Consider the following 14,579-nt stretch of genomic DNA (forward strand, 5'->3'; position numbering starts at 1 on the left):
TTTCACCAATAGATGTATTGTTATTCAGACTTTACCCTACTATGTGCATTTTTGTACACATTACTTAGCTGGAGAACTGCACCACAAAATTTGGAAAGTGTGAATTTTGAAGCATGGTTGTGTTTTAGTTTGCAAATGATTTCAGAGAGTGAGAATCGGGTAAGTTTGGCTAATCAAGTTTCTCCTCCATGCCTGTACAGCAGACAGGAAATTTTCCCAGGTTGCCACCAAATTGAGGTTTTATTTGTTTTGATGGTGTCAGAAGGCAACATATGCCTCTCACCTCTGACCTCACCAATAAGACAAACCATAGTTGTACAGCTTCAAACTTGTATTGATTTTACTGTGCCGGGGGACAACAGAACAAACACTTTCATTTTCTAGGCCTTCCCTTCTTCTTTAAAATCCTTCACATTTTGCCATGAACCCATGCATCAATCCCTTTTGCACTGATTCATCTGGCTCTGTGTTCATCTGGGTTCAAATAGCAAGCTTTGCCCAACAATTTGTCTTCATTTCTCCGCAGTCTCAGTTGGAGAAGCTTAAAATAATTTTGTTTCCTGATGAGCAATGCTTTCAGGTTGCAAGTCTAACAATTTGCCTAAGCTAAGCCTTTGATACAATAAAATGAGAAGAGCTGTGTTTTCAGTACAGCTCATTTCTCATGCTGAGCTTTTAGGAGAAATGGGACAGAACAAAAACTGCTGGATGCCTAATATTTCTGAGAATCAAAAAACTGTGCTCTTTCCCCTTATGGTTTCTGGACTTCACAGTGAGGGTTACAATCTTTCTGAATGAGAGATAATCAAAGGCAAAACACCTTGAAATTAGGCGTAAATTAAGCAGCATTGCATTTTCTTTTCAAATATAATTAAGTAATACTTTAAGAAGCAATGTCAGTCTTTGAATGAGATATTGGTCATTCAGGGGACAGAAACCGGGATTCCATAGGAATTACTTCATTTGAATCTCTGAATAGGAAGCCTATTTGCTGGGACAAGAATACTCTGAAATAAGGTGCATTTCCTAATAATGATATTTACTCTCTGGAGAGGAGAGGATAGCTTGAGATCAAGATGCCACGTGGCTATTTAACAACGGTTAGAGACAAATCTAGACAAAGATAAATCATAGTAACATCAGGAACATTGCCAACCTAATGAACAGTGGCTAAAATAAGTAGGGCTCAAATACAGGAATCCCTACTGGGAGGGCATTCCAGAGTGGTGGGGGCTGTGCGACAAATAGAGTATTTTCTCATATTTACAGTTAGGTTTTCCTGAATATTGCTGAACTGTGGTGTAACTTGCTTCCCCCCCTTCAAATAAACCAACAAGATTATATAACAGTAGTTTTAAAAGTAGACAATTCTTACGCAGAAGCAATATATTAAAGCACAGCATGGTTTCAAGAGCTGCCATGCCCTAGTTTCAGCTGGCTGGCATGTGTTCAGATCAATGTGTCGCCTGTGAATCTAATCCACCAGATGGGGGAGCCATTGGATACACAAAAAACATTGCTTAAAAGGCCATAAATACAAAACCATCCCTTAATATAGTCAGTAGCATAATATCTATGTTATAACTTTAAAGATCAGGTTTTAAAAATGAAATAATGTCTTTTTTCTGGAGGGAGGAGGGAAAGCAATATAAAGACATATTTATATCTGAAGAAGTGTGCATCTGAAGGTATCTGAAGAAGTGTGCATGCACACGAAAGCTCATACCAAGAACTGACTTAGTTGGTCTTTAAGGTGCTACTGGAAGGAATTTTTTTGTTTTGACTATGGCAGACCAACACGGCTACCTATCTGTAACTGGACATATTTACATATAGCTTTAATTTTACGTCTCCTTGTACCCATTCTGGGCAGCTAGAGCTAAAATTTTGGAGACAATTTCTTGCAAGAAATCAACTTTATATTTCCCTGACACATTTTTTTTTACAACATTTTCAAATATGGATTTAGGTAGTTCAGTGTTTCTCTGTTGGTTTATTTTTTAAAGTGCAAAACCTCATGGGATGTATCAATCGCCGTTTCTCAACTGACAACAAGGCTTCCATAAGTGATATAGTAAGGAAATCAATTTCCTTCTTCTAATCCCCATGCCTCCCTAAATCTACTCTGAAGGGTCTCACAGCAGATTGGGAGGGGGAATGCAGATTGAGAGGGGGTGCTGTCATAAAAAGCCCTCCTTTCCCTCCTCTGTCAATGGAAGACTTACAGTCAGTTGAGTGACATCTTTGGATACAGACCTATAACTTTACCTTTTTATCAGCAAAACTAGCTCTGTCAAAAATGAACCCCAAAGACGTCAAATTTTCACATTTGATTTTTGTATGTGGGTGCCAAATCTGAAATTTGGGCAGAGCTTTATTTCCAAGTACACTAAGTTCTCAGTGCTCTTAAGTTCTAGGTGCTATTATATTTATTTATACCCCGCCTTTTTCCCTGACAGGGACTCAATGTGGCTAATATATAAAATAAGAAAAGCTAAAGAGCAGTTAATCTTTCAGTTTTTCAACGTTATAACTCCTCTGAATGATATAATCCAGGAGATTTGGAGCCCAGTCCCGGATCAATAAAGGGATTCTTGTAGATAAATATTCATAATAAATCTCCCTTTGGCGCAGGGCTCCTCCCTTAATGATTTCCAGTGCACATTCCTCCTTTGGTGCTGCAGAGATCTGGACCACTCCAGAAATTGCTTTCATGGCCGTTTCTAAGGGAAGAAAAGGAGCTCGAGTTAAGTAGGTACCCTCTGTTCAAGAAGTCAGTCAACAAGTGCCTACTGGGCAGAGTGAATTATACCCAGGGATCAGCAACCTTTTTCAGCCGTGGGCTGGTCCACCATCCTTCAGACCATGTGGTGGGCAGGACTATATTTTTGGGGGGGAGGGAGGGGGGGAAATGAATGAATTCCTATGCCCCACAAATAACCCAGAGATGCATTTTAAATAAAAGGACACATTCTACTCATGTAAAAACACACTGATTCCCAGACCATCCGCGGGCCGGATTGAGAAGACGATTGGGCCACATCCAACCTTAGATTGCCTACCCCTGCTTATACCTATCTACTCAGAAGTAAACCCCATTAGGTTTAATGGGGCTCAGCCTCAGATAAATGTGTAAAGGATTGCAGTCTAGTGGAGCTGATAAGAAACTTTGCCTGGTTTTGTTTCCACTAAATACAGTGGTACCTTGGGTTACATACGCTTCAGGTTACATACACTTCAGGTTACAGACTTCGTTAACCCAGAAATATTGCTTCAGGTTAAGAACTTTGCTTCAGGATGAGAACAGAAATTGTGCTCCGGCGGCGCAGCAGCAGCAGGAGGCCCTATTAGCTAAAGTGGTACTTCAGGTTAAGTACAGACCTCCGGAAGGAATTAAGTACTTAACCCGAGGTACCACTGTAGTGCATCACTGAATTTCCAAGTGTGTGGGGGTGGTATGTGAGAATAGACTATTTCAGAGGAATTCAGATGACTAATTGCAATGGCAGTTTCCACATCAGGAGTGTACCGTAGACCATATTTGGTACTGCCTTCATAGGATGAAACATTACAGCTTGTGGTGGTTGCCATCCGGTCATGGTTTTGCCCAAGTGGATCCCTACAACTTGTGCATTAGACAAGTGATTTGTTAGAAATCACTCTTTCAAGTTCTCAGGAATTTTGAGTTACATGTGCTGGCTGTTTCCAATGGTAACTCTTGTGTCTTTGTGCCATTGCATGTGCAAGTGTGTGTTTATGTAAAAGGGTCTCTATGTAAAAGGAAGTCGAAGAAGCTCACATGGTTTGGAGGGAAGGAAAGCTCACAGTCAATTCCAGACCTAGAAATGTACCGTTAAACATTGCCCTCTTCTCTTCAGCACTGTTCCTTCTCTTCTAAATAATATATGATATATAGAGAAGAACTGATGCAAATGGAGGCTTTTGAGTTAGAAATAACACTTCATCATTAATGCAAAAGTTTGCATATTCACTTCAGAAGCAATTTGCACGCCTTATCCATTGGCTTCACTGTCCAAACATAATTTATGGGCAAGCCCTACTTGAGAAGACGTTTCTTGGCAATTTCATGGCATTACAATTTATGGTGTTTTAGATTAGAAAAAAAGGCAATAAACAAACGATCCATATTTACGTTCACGTTGTTGAAGTTGAGATCTGAAGGATTTTGAGCACAGCACAAACCTGCCAATGAAAGCCAGGTCCTTATAGTCAGGTTTCAAAATGTTAAATTGTACCTGTATCGATGAGTCCAAGGACGCAGAGTGTGATGGAAACGTTGGTGTTCCTCATGGCAAATTCTTGCCTCAAGGTGCTGAAAAACCCATCCAGGGCAAATTTTGTTGCAGAATAGTAAACAGTGAATGGGAATGCAACTTTGCCTGCAAATACAGTATAGCAATAGTACAGTCATGGGTGAATTCCACTTTAATCCTGCAGGTGGCAAAGTAAAACCAGCATTGCTTGCATCTCTGTGAGAGATATTTTTCCCCTTCCTGCTTCCATTTGTTTACTTATTATTTTGTTTATAAAATGTTTCCAAGTTATGTAAGCACTCAGAAACTTGAACTTATGGCATAACTGGACCTTGTGAGAATTTAAAAGAAGATATTGCATATCTTTCAAAGCTCTCAAGATGAACTGTTTCTCCCTCCCCACCCCCTCTATAGGGCTGTTTTGTATATTAGCAGTTATCTGCAACTCTGATTATAGCCTGTGAAATTTTAAAGCAGAACAGAAACACTCTGATAGAAATGCAATGAAGAATTGTACAGAACCACACTTAATAAAAGCACAAGGCTGCCGGACTGTGACCCAGAGATCCTGTCAAATGCTTAGGGCACAAGTGGAGAAAGTTTAGTCCTCCAGAGGTTGCTGGACTACAACTCCCACCATCCCTGTCCCTTAGCCATCCTGACCGGGACCTAAGGTTGATGGGAGTTGTAGTCTAGCAACACCTGGAGGACTATAGAGTCCCGTCCCCTGTGCTAGGGTAAAGCTGCTATGAGGATTATTATGAATATATGAAATTCAATTGAGATACCAATAGTAGAACACTTGAATACCGTTCCCTGAGCAGTGGCAGGAGACATTCAAAAATTAGCCCCTGGCCTGTCTCACAAGCAGAGAGAGAGGTGAAGGGACTAGAAGCCATCCTTGCAGAATTGCCAATGGAAGAATTGAGTAGACCCATCCATATAATTCACACCGGGTTTGTTTTGCACCCTACAAAGGAGAACAGTCACCAGAATCACTGTTATGGAAAATTCCTTAGCCTTGCTATTGCTTAACAAGGTGAGCAGCTCAGAGATGGTTTTTTTCATTAATGGGAGCATTTCAGGTAAGAAAACACATTAAAGATGTGAGTTGATCAGCACACGTGATCTTTTTTGGAGTTGGCTGAGGGTGTCACAATTGGAAGCTGCAACCAGCTGAGTGTGCAGTCATATATGTTCGCAGTCATCAACATGCACAGCTATCATAGCAGGAAAATCAGAAATGTTTTAAGGAGCTCTAAGGCTCTGAGGGCTGAGAGTTGAGAGCTACTTCACACAAATGCTGTTTGTACTCACCTGCCAAGGATGAAACCACTACGATGCTTCCTCCGCTGTTCTTAAGCATGGGAAGAGCTGCAACTGTCATGGTCACGTAGCTTAAGAAATTGATATTCAGGACCTTTTGCATATACGCAACATCACTATTGAAATAGCTTAAGAAGGCAGGGCTAACATGATTCAGAATAAGCATATCTAGACCTCCTAAAAACAGAAAAGGGTTGTTAGAATTGTTTGTCTTGATCAGCTATCCTAGCAATGCTGTTTAATTTCTAAAAGAAGAGATACTTGAATGCCTGGTTCCGACCCATGTGTCTGCATAACTTGAGGTGCCTAACTGAAGGACTCAGCTGTGTCACTGCCATTTTTTCATGCGTTTGGTCCAGAGTTTCTGGACTCAGCTTGTGCTTGCAACAGGCTTGTTATCTCAAGGAAACAATGTTAGAATGACAACCCTGAAGCAATGATTCACATTTTCCTGGGTGTGATCTAGCTCTGATCTGCAGCAGAGGTAAGGCTGGGCAAGGTTTTCTATCAGGCCATCTATATTTCAGTGAGTTATGATGCTCCGTACAAGCCTGTGCCTGATTCAGGGCATATAAGGCTGTTAACACTTCACACTGGAGCCAAACTCTTCAGGTAGATTTGGAGTACTTCCAGTTGTGTGCTTCTAGCTAGGGAGGTCCATGGTTCAGTTCCCAGTGTGTCAGCCATGCAATCATGTCACAAAAGCTTCTGCAAAATGGTTTGGTGAGTGTGAGCAACTGGGGTCATACTGGGCCAGAAGGCTCCACATTCCTGATTCACAGAGTTGCAGCCCATGAGAATCAAAAACAGAGCTTAAAGCTTTGGAAAGCTTTGGAAAGCTTTAAGAGCACTTAATAGCATAGCAGAACTCGGACTAGCTTTCTCTATCAGGTTAATGAGTGATGCTTATATTACTATGGTAGTGGCCATTTTGGAACTGAAGATTTCAGGACATCTTTTCTTTGATTAAGTACTTCACCAAAGCCACAGCATAGTAGTATGTGTTAATTAGTTTTAACAAAAACAGGGGAGTAAGTAGTCTAGTGTTCCACCAAGGAGTTCTATTGGAACACATTATTATGATTTGGAGTCAGGGTGAGCATTGCGGTGACCAAGGTTGTGAATGATACCAAATTACGGTATTCAGCATAGTGAAAATCCAAGTGGACTGTGAGGAGCAGGTTTAGAAGAATCTCTTCAAATTGAGTGAATGTGTGAGATTCAGGTTGCTTCCAAACTTGCCTTTCCCCTGGAATATTTTATTCATTCATATATTACAGGGAATACAGATAAGCACTGCATTCCAGTGTTTTGTCCGTTATCCTCCCACGCTTTTACAGGGATGATTTTGGGATTCTTCTTTACTCATAATACACAGCACTTCCACACAGGGCCTTAATATTCTAACGATGTTGGTAACAGGTTTTATTTTCCTTAGAAAGGATGCACTTAGATTAAATAGAGGAGAACAGGCTGGCACTGGTGCCAATGTGGATGCTGTGAAAAATCTGCAGCTACAGGGAGTGCTCATCCCACAATAAACACCTCCTGGAAGCACCCATAGGTGCTGCGCCAGTGTGGACAGACATACAGCAGGAGTGAGTTGCGAGGCACTTGATGGCAGGGTTGAGTTTTCTGCATTGCTCTGACCCACTAAACTTTCCACTATTAATTTCTGGAATTTGTTGCTACAAGATGTAGTGATGAATGATCACCAACCTGGACAGCTTTAAAAGGTGACCAAACAATCCCTTATGGAGGATAAGGCTATCAATTTATGATGGCTGTGTAGAAGCTCCAGGTTCTGTGGCAGTCTACCCCTGAATATTGATTGATGAGATCATGAGTGGGAGAGGGCTATTATCTTCATGTCCTGCATATGAGCTCCCTATGGGTATTTGGTGTGGGGAGAGTCTCTTCCTTTAAATTCCTGGGAGTTTACCTTAGTGAAGACCTCACTTGGAAAAACAATATAACTCAGGTGGTTAGGAAGGCCCAACAGAGACTCGATTGTCTCAGGGTCTTGCAAAAGAACAATGTTAAACAACAGCTGATGACCTCCTACTGGTCCACAATAGAAAGTGTCCTCTCATATTGTATCACAGTGTGGTACGTTGGCTTGACAGCCATGGACACAAAGTCTTTACAGAGGGTGGTGAACACAGCACATGATATCACGGGCTGTCCCCTGAGCCCGCTAGATGACATTGCAAGGGATCGTTGCCTTAGGAGAGCAAGAAAAATTCTCAGGGACGATTCACACCCCAGCCAGCACCTCTTTAATCTTCTAACTTTGGGTAGGAGATATAGAAGTTTAATCAGTCATATCAACAGGCTAAAAAACAGTTTCTATCCATGGGCTGTTAGGCTGCTGAATGGAAAATAATATAGTGCAACTGACATTCAGGGTTGGTGTGTTGTGTGACAAGCACACAGAATGCAATGAGATTGAGTGTTTGTCGGGGGGGGGGGAGACTCGGTTAATTTCATTGTACACAGGTTGTACATTGACAATAAAGGTATTATTTTTTATTATTATTATTATTATTATTATTATTATTATTATTATTGGTGGCAAACAGGGCCCTGGACTTGATGGGCTTTTGGTCTGATCCAGCAAAGCACTTCTGATGTCCTTATAAAGTAAGCATACCCCACAATTCCTCTGCTTTCTTCACCACAGACTGAGCGAATGCCATGTCTTCCATGCTGCCATTTATGTAGCTGGCAGATGCTGCCCCCAGCTCCAAGCACTGAGCAACCACCTGAAACAAAGAGGAAAGGAGAATTCTGGAGGCTCGTTGCCCTTTCAGCCCCTTTTGCATCCCAGCAAATTAAATTCCTATGCTATGCAGCATTGCAAGGAAACAGCTGGCTAGTTCAGCTTACCAGAATACTCTGAGCACAACATTTTTTCGGGGGTGGGGTGGAGGCTGTGTGCTTAAAGGGTCAGCATTATTAGTGGGGAATTTCCAATGGAAAAAGCAGCTTCATCAAAGTTTCCAGCTGCAAGAACACCAAATTTCTCATTTGTAAAAATCAAAATGAAGCAAAATGGGCTTGAACATTCTTAAAATGAACTTGCAAATTCTGGGTATGGGCTCTGGCTTTAGAACTTTATCCCTTACTGGTGTCACTGCAACAGCTGCTGTCACAGCCATGTCAGGCTTCTAGCTTGCTTTTACAAATGTATTGGAAGTCCTAAAAATGTGTCTGTAATCATGACCATATTTTGTATTGAGCAAGAGCTGCATTTTAAAGTCTGCAACAATATTCAGGAGACCATTGGATTTTCTATAATCAGGGCAGGTGGAAAATTCTCTTCATTATTCCACTTAATTGTAAGTGTCACTGGCTCTCTAGTATCTAGTTTTTGCATTCTTCTTTACAATATAACAAACAATTTAAATATAAAGGCTATTAAAATCTAAGCAAAGGTGATGCATAAGTATGTACTAAGCGTAGAGTGCTGGCGTAGTTGCAGTAGTTAACCCTATCATAGGCTTTGTTACTTTTTCTGTTAAGTAATTCAGTCAGTGTACAAAGATAAAGATCCCTAGCTTGGACCCACTTCTGCCAAAACTTGCTAGGCTGAAGGTCTGGTGCAGGGTTTCCCAGACTTGGGTCTCTAGCTGTTTTTTGAACTACAATTCCCATCATCCACGACCACTGGTCCTGCTAGTGAGGGATGATGGGAGTTGTAGTTGAACAACAGCTGGGGTAGTCAATGTGCTGCCCCCAACAGATGTTGTTGGCTACAGATCCCATCATCCAATGTTCAAGGATGATGGATGTTCAAGGATGATCTGAAGGGCTCCATGCTGGCTAACCTTGATGGAGACAGTGCTGAGCTAGATGGACCAGTGGCAACTTCCTGTGTTCCCATGAGTGGCTGGAAGAAAGGCAGTGCGCCCGTGCCAGAAAGAAGCAAGCTCGACACTAGACATGCAGATGCATGCATGCAAGTGGGCACACCAGCTTCAAGGCCGAAGCCACAGCAATGAAGGAATCACTCCACCCCTCACCAGCCCTTCTTCCTTGACTTTGCAGTGAGTGATGGAGCAAGTTGGGCGCTGCTGGCAAAGAGGTTTCCCCCCCTCCTGTGCTGCAAGACTTTGGCTGTACCAACACTATCCTAACAGCTCCAAGCAGGCATTGGCTCAGTGCTAATGCACAGATTACACTGGCAAAAGGTCCCAGGCTTAACCCCCTGCGTCCTTGGTGGTTAACTCCCCCTGTAAACAGTTGTTCTAGCGCAACTGGGGTTTTGGGAAAATATAGCTACTTGTGGAGCATAAGGGTCCAAGGACTGATATTGCTGGATGTTGTTAAACTTAATGTGTCTCAAGAAGGGATAGATTAATGCAGGCATAGACAAACTCAGCCCTCCAGATGTTTTGGGACTACAACTCCCATCATCCCTGACTACTGGTCCTGTTAGCTAGGGATGATGGGAGTTGTAGTCCCAAAACATCTGGAGGGCTGAGTTTGCCTACGCCTGGATTAATGGCAAAGGAAACCAACCAAGAAGCAGGCCAATAGGCATTCCCATCCCGCTCTAACATGCAATCACAGGACCTCATATTTTTAGAATTCTTTGAAATGATGGCAGTGTCTGATTGTTCGCCAACTCCATGTCCCATTTCTGGCTTGACAATCTTGCAAAAGGGCATGTTGTTAATCTTCTAACTCTGAAATCAGAAGGGTTTGGTGAAGTCATTTACACTATGGTGCCTTATATTTAAAGTACAGCTTCTTGCCTGCCATGTCCCAGAATTGGATAATGGCATTGCCAATGCCCTGTTCTCTACTCAGACAGTGCAATTTCATCAGCTTGGCTTAGTGGCCAGAAGCGAAGCAGAGGCAATGCCCACAGCTCTGTGTGATCATGGCAGGGTGAGCCCGAATGCTCTAAAATGTTGGGAGAAAATCCTTGAAAAGATATTAGGCGACGTTGCATACAAATATGTGTATGTCGGGAGCAATGTGAACAATTCAGGTTAGGAGGGGCAGGCCTTAGGGCTGCACAGCTTCCAGTCTCACTGTGAATTTGTTGTATAAAATACAAATAAAGTTGTGGCCCTTAATGAACCTAATACACACTGCCTCTTCTTGCCTGGCTAAGGGTGCAAATAGGAACAAATGGAGTTGAGTTCCAGCATTTCAAGTCACTGTGTGGGTTGCTATTGTCTATTGTCTATAAAACCTCCTGGGTTGTTTCTTTTTCCACTCTAGGGCAATAATCTTCCCACATCTGTGCTTCTCACACTGCTGTTTGTCATTACTGACATGCATGGTGACCCTTGGGTGGTTTTTCCTAGTGCTGTGTACTGAACTCTCTGTTCTTCAGGTTCTGAAAAAGTATTCTTCCATTGCAGAAGAGACTTCCACCATCCCGCCTCTTTCTCACTTTAGGATTTAGAATTTGAGTGGATGAGGGGTCAGGCTTATCTTATCACTGCAAAGTGGCTGTGGGTGCGTCTTGTGTTTTTCTTTCCATGAAATGTTTCTCCAGAGCTCCACAGTCTTCCCAGCAGCCTGCACTTCCTGATCTGGTAAAGGCCCATGGGGGGATGTTACTGCATGATCTTTTCCTCTGAGTTTGAATTGAAACATAGGAAGCCAGGAGGGCTCGCTGCCAAGGCACAGAGAACAGTGTGATCACTGATTTGGTGTTTTTTTGTTTCGTTTTTTGAAGGAAGTCCTTTAAAAATCATTTTTCAATGGTTTCTTTAAAAGGAAAAAATAAAATTAAAACCCTTTACTTTTCAAACAACAACAGCCAATAGCTGCCAGGAGCCTCCCCGCTTTCCCATGCTTACAGAAAAGTGCAGCCAAGGACATCATGGCTTTTTCAGGAAATGCAGGCACCCAGGAATGCTGCAGAGTACAGACCACTGGAGAGAGGATTTGCAGAATGAAAGGGAAAAAATGCTCAGAAACATCCCATAACCAACCTGAAAGTAATGTAAGCACAAGAAAAGGCCTGCATGCAACCCACCAGGAATTCTCCAAATTTTTATCTTTTCTTTCATAATTTTTGAATGCCCTTATATGTGGATCCCTTTTCCCATGAGTCACACTTCTGTAACGGCACCTACTGCCTCTCTCTTCCATTTTTATGAGCAAATGCATTGATATTCCTGTAAATTGATATTCCTGTAAATTGAGACATGCATTCACACTCTGCTGGTGGTAAAACTGCAAAACCTAAATTGCATCTGGAAATAAATAAATTTATATAAATCTGAATTTTAGTAAAGCGTACAACTCTCCCTTCCTTCCTGTCAGGTTTGGCAATTTATCGTCACCCGTATGTGAATGTTTATCCCAATGCACATAAATATGAATTTTACATTCATGGGGTTACACATTATCTATCACCTGTGTGTGCAGGTGACTCTACAGAAGCATGCCCAGTAAAAGGCATGCATATATGAGTATATGACATTTACTTTCTGGAGCTTGGCTTCTGTTCGCGCAGTGATCAGTATGTGGGAGCCCATGCGTGCCAGGTGGTATGCCATCTGCTCACCGATTCCAGTGCTTGCCCCAGTAACAATCACACGCTTCCCTTTCAGCATTTCTGGAGAGCAAGATATAGGGACAGCCATTTATAAAGATCGCATTAAACACACCACCCAATCCTAAATCAGTCTCTAAAAGGGCAAGAAGCTCAAGAAGAGAAACAGCCATTTCTGCCTGCCGATCAGTTGCCCAGTCCAAACAATCTTCCAGTCTAATCTGCATTCTTCTCCCAAGAAACCAGCAGTCATAAGAATTGCTAACATTCCAAAAAGGATGCAGAATGCCAAGACAGCCATTTATTTTTGTTGTTGTTGTTATTTTACTCTAATTAAACATGAACATGCATTTCTTTTTCAAGCCACTTCATACGTTCAGCTTTCTTGAAGTTTTTGAAGCAATTGTACAATTAAGCAACTTTAAAGAAAGCCCAATCCTTTTCGAAATAGACAGAATATGAAAGGCTGTTGGAGAATCCAAATGGCAAGCCTCCTAACCACACCTGTTTGCAGGAAGAAAAAAAAATAGCCCTGCCTGTTGCATGATGTATTTCAAAGGCTTGCCAAGCAAAGCCTTCTATTATCGGCAATGCAAGCAACGCCCAGACATGTTTCGTTTTAGGCTTGCACCAGTTCCTGTATAAAAACCATTCCAGTGTGACTCCTTTCTCTTTCTCCCCCTCCGTCTCCCCCCTGCTTTTATTTTAAAATGTCTTTACTTAAAAACAACAACAACTTACCCGGCTTAAAGTCTTCATTTCCCGAATAAAAAAAGAAGGCCAAGATCAGTCCTGCAAAAAGAACCAGAATCTTTTGCAGCAGACCCATCCCACTGCAGAGTCAGGAAATAATCAAGCATGAGAAGCAAGGAGGAGGAGGGGAAAAAAAGCCCTGCAGAGCTGTTCCAGACAGAGGGAGCAATGTCTATGCTGCAAAAACCTGGTAGCATAGAGGCAGCAACTTGCCCAAATGTCCAACCTTCTGACAATTCAGGGTACTCGTGGCAACAGCTCCATCACAAGCCTCTAATTTACTGTTTGTCAAGAGTTGATAAACTTCGGCCTACGTGATCTTTGGATCCTGGCTGTCCCATTTCATATTTCCTGTCCCTACGGTTAAAATAGAGAAATTTGCACAACACCCTGAAAGAGGTGTGTCTTTGCTGAAAAGCATCAAGTTTCACTTCAGAGAAGATCCCAGGCTGCCTACTCCAGGTGGGCTAATTTTTTTTATAAAAAATATCATTGTTTAACATCTGCCAGGCATAGACCCCACACAGCACAAGGCTCAAGTGCAAGAAGCTTATGACTTCCACCCCAAAGAGCTTGCAGAGACTGAAGTGCAGAAGCAGAGGGTGTTGTTGTTATAATATCAGGGATTCAGGGCAAATGGGTGGACATGACTAAGTTGCACATGTTTGGGAAGCTGAGCCAACAAACGTGTTGCTGTGAGTTTTCAGATCCTTTTTGGAACTCTTGACAGTCTCGCAGAGTTGTTATCAGTCTCCAAAGTACTTTTATGCCCATAATTAGTAGAATATTTCAAAACTTCATATTCATCATTGGCATTACGTGGTGCTGTTTATGCTTTCTGATACCACAGAGTAAGCCATTCTAAGATATGTTAATCCCCACTTTACAGTCGTGGGCCTCTGACTCTGAATGTGTTCTAATACAGATTTGTGAGCCAGATCCGCCCTAATTGTACCATGGTGTTCATGTGACGCCCAGTGCCTGCGCAGCTATGGACCAGTCAAAGATTCAAGTTGCCAATGAACTCAGCACTGCATCCAGTGCAATTGTGGTGCCAATGACTGAACCACGTTAGGTTCACTAGCAGCACTGTGTTGTGTGCCATTTTGTTCTTCATACACTAGGTGCATGGCTTTTCCATGATGAAAATGAAGCAACTGGTGATATGGGCCCAGAACATACCACCCCAAAGATTGTACATCTAGTCCACCCCCCTGCAATGCCGGAATCTTTTCGATCCCCGGTTTCTCCACCCACAAAGATCTGGGAACAACCTCTGTTGGAGACCCTGGAGTACCACTGTCGGACCAGTCAGCTATGGGGCAACTTTGTATGTTTATATGATTCTTCCAAGACATACTGGAACATACAAAAAACCCCTTGTGCTTCTCTCTCTTTCTTTTTAATCTTTTTCAAAGTCAGTGCCAAAAGTGACTAGCATGACCAGTATGACTAATGAAGGAGCTCTAGATGAAGATGAGGAGGCAGAGTTATGCAGAAAAGAGCCAGCCTGATTCTCAACATTTGGCGTTATTAAGGTAATAAAAGACAAATAGTTTCTCTCTCTCTCTCTCTCTCTCTCTCTCTCTCTCTCTCTCTCTCTCACACACACACACACACACACACACCGTAGCGTATATGCTGTACAGTGCTTTTTTCTAAGAAAATGTTTAGGGCGCTGTCATTTTCCTACTTATATTGAA

At 42.2% G+C, this 14,579-nt stretch overlaps 1 protein-coding gene and 1 long non-coding RNA gene across 2 annotated transcripts in view; one reads left to right on the forward strand and one right to left on the reverse strand.

Moving 5' to 3' along the window:
• The window catches only part of LOC307218106, a 69,320-nt gene that overhangs the window by 8,116 nt on the left and 46,625 nt on the right, over window positions 1-14,579 (forward strand). The window lies entirely within an intron of this gene.
• Window positions 1,824-13,448, reverse strand: HSD11B1 (hydroxysteroid 11-beta dehydrogenase 1). The gene is made up of 6 exons (XM_079979919.1): window positions 12,865-13,448; window positions 12,056-12,186; window positions 8,254-8,365; window positions 5,592-5,777; window positions 4,257-4,400; window positions 1,824-2,723 (listed from the first exon to the last, which is right to left on the reverse strand). Exons 1-6 carry the CDS (start codon window positions 12,950-12,952, stop codon window positions 2,506-2,508), a joined length of 879 nt encoding a protein of 292 aa, XP_079836045.1. The 5' UTR covers window positions 12,953-13,448; the 3' UTR covers window positions 1,824-2,505.

Source organism: Podarcis cretensis (genome assembly GCF_951804945.1).
Source record: "Podarcis cretensis genome assembly, chromosome: 6".
In the NCBI taxonomy this organism is placed as follows: Eukaryota; Metazoa; Chordata; class Lepidosauria; order Squamata; family Lacertidae; genus Podarcis; species Podarcis cretensis.